This window comes from Antrostomus carolinensis, unplaced genomic scaffold (assembly GCF_000700745.2).
Source record: "Antrostomus carolinensis isolate BGI_N321 unplaced genomic scaffold, ASM70074v2 scaffold44210, whole genome shotgun sequence".
Lineage (NCBI taxonomy): Eukaryota > Metazoa > Chordata > Aves > Caprimulgiformes > Caprimulgidae > Antrostomus > Antrostomus carolinensis.
In genome coordinates, this window is record NW_010289930.1 from 5,278 (window position 1) to 6,054 (window position 777).

At 54.6% G+C, this 777-nt stretch overlaps 1 protein-coding gene across 1 annotated transcript in view; it reads right to left on the reverse strand.

Annotated features, from left to right (window-relative positions):
- LOC114818741 (C-type lectin domain family 17, member A) overlaps positions 1-404 on the reverse strand; it is a 4,064-nt gene extending 3,660 nt beyond the window's left edge. Inside the window, exon 1 of the mRNA XM_029085968.1 lies at positions 329-404. Coding sequence (XP_028941801.1) covers positions 329-404 — 76 coding nt within the window. The remainder of the gene's footprint in view (positions 1-328) is intronic.
- Between the last annotated feature and the right edge of the window lie 373 nt (positions 405-777).

The window sequence follows — 777 nt, forward strand, 5'->3', positions numbered from 1 at the left end:
AAAGGGGAGGATCCTCAAAGTCACCACAGGCGCTTCTTGTAACCCCAGCACCACCAGCGAGGAAGTTGTCGATGCTTTTTGAATGCCTGGAGTGGAGTTTACACCTGAAATTGGGTCACAACCTGGAGATTTAGGAGCTCATGAGCAAAGAGCAGGGACCTAGATGACTCTGAGCACCCCAAAAGCATTTCTCCTTGCTCCATACGACAGCAGTGCCCCACCAGCATATTCAGGCACCACCACACTTTGCCAAGACACCCGCTGGCCCCAAAAACACATGCCAAGGACACGCTAAGGACATGGAGAAGGTGGGTCTCCCCAGCTTTACCTCCTTGTCTCACCAGTCGCTTGGTGGGCGCCGGTGGAGGACCCAACCAGTTGCTGTAATTCTCCTGCTGAGCCATGCTTTGCCAGGGAGAGTAGCCGCGCAGGCGCCTGGCAAAGAGCTAAACCCCTCGGCACACACCCCGGCACTCCCCTCGCCGCCTCCGGCACCCCATTTTGGCCAGCGGTTAGGCCCGGAGGTTTCGGTTCCTTCTCCATGCCGGGGTGACAGTGACATGCAAACGGGCAGTGAAATGAGGGGGAGATTGAGCTCTTCCTTGTGAAAAACATACGAGTTTTTGGTGAACTGTGGGATTCAGCGAATTTGGGGACGTCAGGTTTGTTTCGGGGGGAGAAATGGTGAAGCCGGAAGAGCTCTGCCGCCAGCGTGAATTTGAAAGCCGCTCCCACTTTGGGTATTTTTAAGAATTATATATAAAACCACCACAGTGG